Source organism: Nematolebias whitei, chromosome 9 (assembly GCF_014905685.2).
Source record: "Nematolebias whitei isolate Nwh7 chromosome 9, NemWhi1, whole genome shotgun sequence".
NCBI lineage: Eukaryota > Metazoa > Chordata > Actinopteri > Cyprinodontiformes > Rivulidae > Nematolebias > Nematolebias whitei.
The window spans coordinates 13,201,148-13,204,444 of NC_056506.1; the positions used below are offsets into that span (position 1 = coordinate 13,201,148).

At 46.3% G+C, this 3,297-nt stretch overlaps 2 protein-coding genes across 2 annotated transcripts in view; one reads left to right on the forward strand and one right to left on the reverse strand.

The window, feature by feature from the left end:
• Positions 1–3,111, forward strand: part of LOC119414382 (UDP-glucuronosyltransferase 1A1-like) — a 6,805-nt gene extending 3,694 nt beyond the window's left edge. Inside the window, exons 2-8 of the mRNA XM_037681473.1 lie at positions 4–224; positions 375–502; positions 1,949–2,042; positions 2,167–2,292; positions 2,359–2,446; positions 2,524–2,743; positions 2,835–3,111. Of these exons, the coding sequence (XP_037537401.1) occupies positions 4–224; positions 375–502; positions 1,949–2,042; positions 2,167–2,292; positions 2,359–2,446; positions 2,524–2,743; positions 2,835–3,105 (1,148 nt within the window). The 3' untranslated portion in view covers positions 3,106–3,111. The remainder of the gene's footprint in view (positions 1–3; positions 225–374; positions 503–1,948; positions 2,043–2,166; positions 2,293–2,358; positions 2,447–2,523; positions 2,744–2,834) is intronic.
• Positions 3,112–3,215: 104 nt separating this feature from the next.
• ndufb3 (NADH:ubiquinone oxidoreductase subunit B3) overlaps positions 3,216–3,297 on the reverse strand; it is a gene marked incomplete at its 5' end in the record, with an annotated part of 481 nt that continues 399 nt past the window's right edge. The window contains 1 exon segment of the mRNA XM_037681475.1: positions 3,216–3,297.

Consider the following 3,297-nt stretch of genomic DNA (forward strand, 5'->3'; position numbering starts at 1 on the left):
GAGTTTCCCTTTTCCTGGGTTCTCTGTGTTTGAGCACCTGCACATTCCTCAGCTGTCACTGGTTATCACTTCCAGGTATCCCCACGGTGAATTTACTGAGAGGGACTCCGTGTTCAGCCGACATGAAGGCTGCGGGCTGCCCCTCCCCGGCCTCATTCGTACCCCGCTCCTTTACCGGATACACAGACAGAATGAACTTTAAGGAGAGAGTCATCAACACTTTGGTGAGCAGATCCATGTGAGCTCTGTGGAACTAGATTCACATGTTCAACTTCTCTGCTCATTCTGATGAGGTCTTGAGGCTTCAGTCCACATCCTGAAACCTGCCGAGGCGCCTCAGTGAGCAGGTGTGATGTTTTGCTTCTGACACACAGGTGGCTGTCCTGGAGCCGTTGTTCTGTCGGCTGATGTTTTGGCACTTTGACCACATAGCCTCTGAGTTTCTGGAGGAGGAGGTGGGCATCATGGAGGTGCTGTCAGACTCTGACATCTGGCTGCTCAGGTATCTATTCACATTTACAACCCAAGATGAGAGAAAGCTGGTTATAAAAGTTTTACAGCTTTATGGTTCTACAGTGTCGCAGTTGGTAGAGCTGCTGCCTCTCAGCAAGAAGGTCGCTGGATTGAATCTCGGCTGTGGGCCTTTCTGGGTGGAGTTTGCATGTTCTTTCCATGCTATGTGTTTGTGTCCTGGGTACTCTGGTTTCCTCCCACAGACCAAAAACATGCATGTTAGACTGATTGGTAACTCCAAATTGTCTCTAGATGAGAGAGAGAGTGAATGGTTGTCTCGTTCAGTGGTGGTTTCTGACATGGAGATATGGGCAGCTGCCCAGGGTGGCAACTCATCAAGGGTGGCACGGGTGCCCGGCCCCACTCTCCCCATAAATAAATAAACATGCATTATTTCATATCGCCTGTCTAACCTACATATCGGTTTCCTATCGCCCACTTGCAGAGAGTGGGGGCCCTCCACCAGGTGCAGGGTGTGTAGCGTCTGCTGAGGTCAGGGATGCATCTAATCGTTAAGTAAATCACACCGTTTATGGCTCCCAAACAAAATACAAGTCATGGTAATATTGTGAATATATCCAACAGTTCACAGCTTATTTGTATGAAAGCGCTGAAAAAGTAATCCTAGTTAATGAATCTGCACACAGAGGAAGGTGAATTAGTTTAGGCCTAAGTTGTTTGACTCATGTTGGGTGGTGATAACCTACTACTCTGCTCAAGTGCCAGTTACACACATGGAAGATGGACCAGAACAGGCCAAACCCACCAGGTGTCCAGTTTAGGACAAAGAGAAAAGAAGAGAAATGAGCAAAAGGTAAAGGCGTGCAGCTGTGTCATCTCATTATCAAGCAAGGATGGACTGACGGTATTTATTCCCCCTCTTCGCTCAGTGACCGAGGACAAAAAATAAATAAATAAAACTCGCATGCTAAACAGAACAAATGAAACGATGGCCGATGGAGTTAAAGATTTCTTGCAGCAGTTTGTTCAACTTTGTGGCAGAGTGTTGGATAACTCTCATCAGCCAAGATGGGTCGAGCTTTTTTCAAAAACCTCACCTTTTAATAGCTCAAGTCCCTGAGGTCCTCAAAAGAAACCCCATTTAGACGTGCTCAGGTTTGAAAGGCAGAAATTAATATGCAGTATGCATAAACACAAAATTACATTCACTTTTTGAAGTGCATTAACTTAGAGCAGCGCGTCTATTAATTTTCTCACTGGATGTTTTTGTACTAGTATCTTTATGTACAGGACTTGTACATTTACAGAATATGTATTTTTTGTGTAACTGGTCAGCACCTTTGTGCAACAAAGAAGATCCCAGTGTGGTCTCCAATGATAAAATCCTGGATTTATTCTTGTTTTCAACAGTTCCAGCTGTGTTAGACTCGTAACTGTAGAAAAGTGAAACTCTCCTCTGGTTCTGTTGAAACAGGATCGACTTCACACTCGAGTTGCCCCGTCCCCTCATGCCCAACATGGTCCTGGTGGGTGGGATCAACTGCAACGTGAGAAACCCTCTTCCTGATGTGAGGCACTTTTCATTCATCTGAACGTTTGTTTCTTTATTCTTATTTGCACCGACTGCATGCCGCGCAGCTGAACAACGATTAGACATGGTCAGAAATGCTGAGCTCGGATGCGTCTGTTCAGGATTTGGAGGAGTGGGTCTCTGGACAACATGGGTTTATAGTCTTCACTCTGGGCTCCATGGTGTCAGATTTGCCTGAAGACATCACATCTGTCTTTCTTGATGCCTTCGGACAGATTCCACAGAAGGTAGAGGAATGCTTATACAAGACCTGACATTCTGAATGAAAACCTGAATTCTTCACACTACTGCAGGTGATCTGGAGGTACACCGGCCGGGTGTCTGAGAATGTCCCGAGTAACGTGAAGATGATGAAATGGGTGCCTCAGAACGACCTGCTTGGTGTGTTGGAGCACTTCCTGAAACAGACCACAGCAAAACTGAAGGGCAGCGTTTCACGCGTTTGTTTTTGTTGTTAGCACACCGAGGAGTTCGAGCCTTCATCACTCACGCTGGCTCACACGGCGTGTTTGAGGGTTTGTGTCACGGCGTTCCAATGTTGATGGTGCCCTTGAATGCAGACCAGCCAGACAACGCCCTGAAGATCGCACAAAGAGGAGCCGGACTCGTGTTGGACATTACTTCTCTGACCACAGAAAGCCTCCTGCAGGGACTGACAGAGATCATCAACACCACCAGGTGAGGAGCTAAGGAGTGATTTTTAATGGACAGTGTTGTTGGTATACCACCTGCAGCAGTTTCAGCCTTTTCCATCCGTGTGTGCGTTCAGGTACAAAGAGAACGTGCAGAAGCTGGCAGCTCTTCACAACGACCGTCCGGTCGACCCACTCGATCTTTCAGTGTACTGGACAGAATATGTGATGAAACACAAAGGGGCAAAGCACCTGAAAGCTGCTGTCCGTGACCTCCACTGGTTCCAGTACTTCTGTCTGGATGTGATAACATTTCTAGCTGCGACGGTGCTGCTCTCTGTGACACTGACAGTGAAATGCCTGAAGTTCTGTTTTGGGAAACTGAACAGGAAGAAGAAGCAGGCCTAGAGATAATTTAAACAACATCGTTTCCATCCTCATCAGTCTGTTCAGGGAACTGCAGCAGAAAACACAGATGGATAGTTTGTGACATAACACAAATAAAACACACATAAATCTCAGTGGTGATCAAAACAGCATTTAATTCAAGAGAAATTACAGAATATTATTGGACTACATAAGATGTGAGGTTGTGGGACA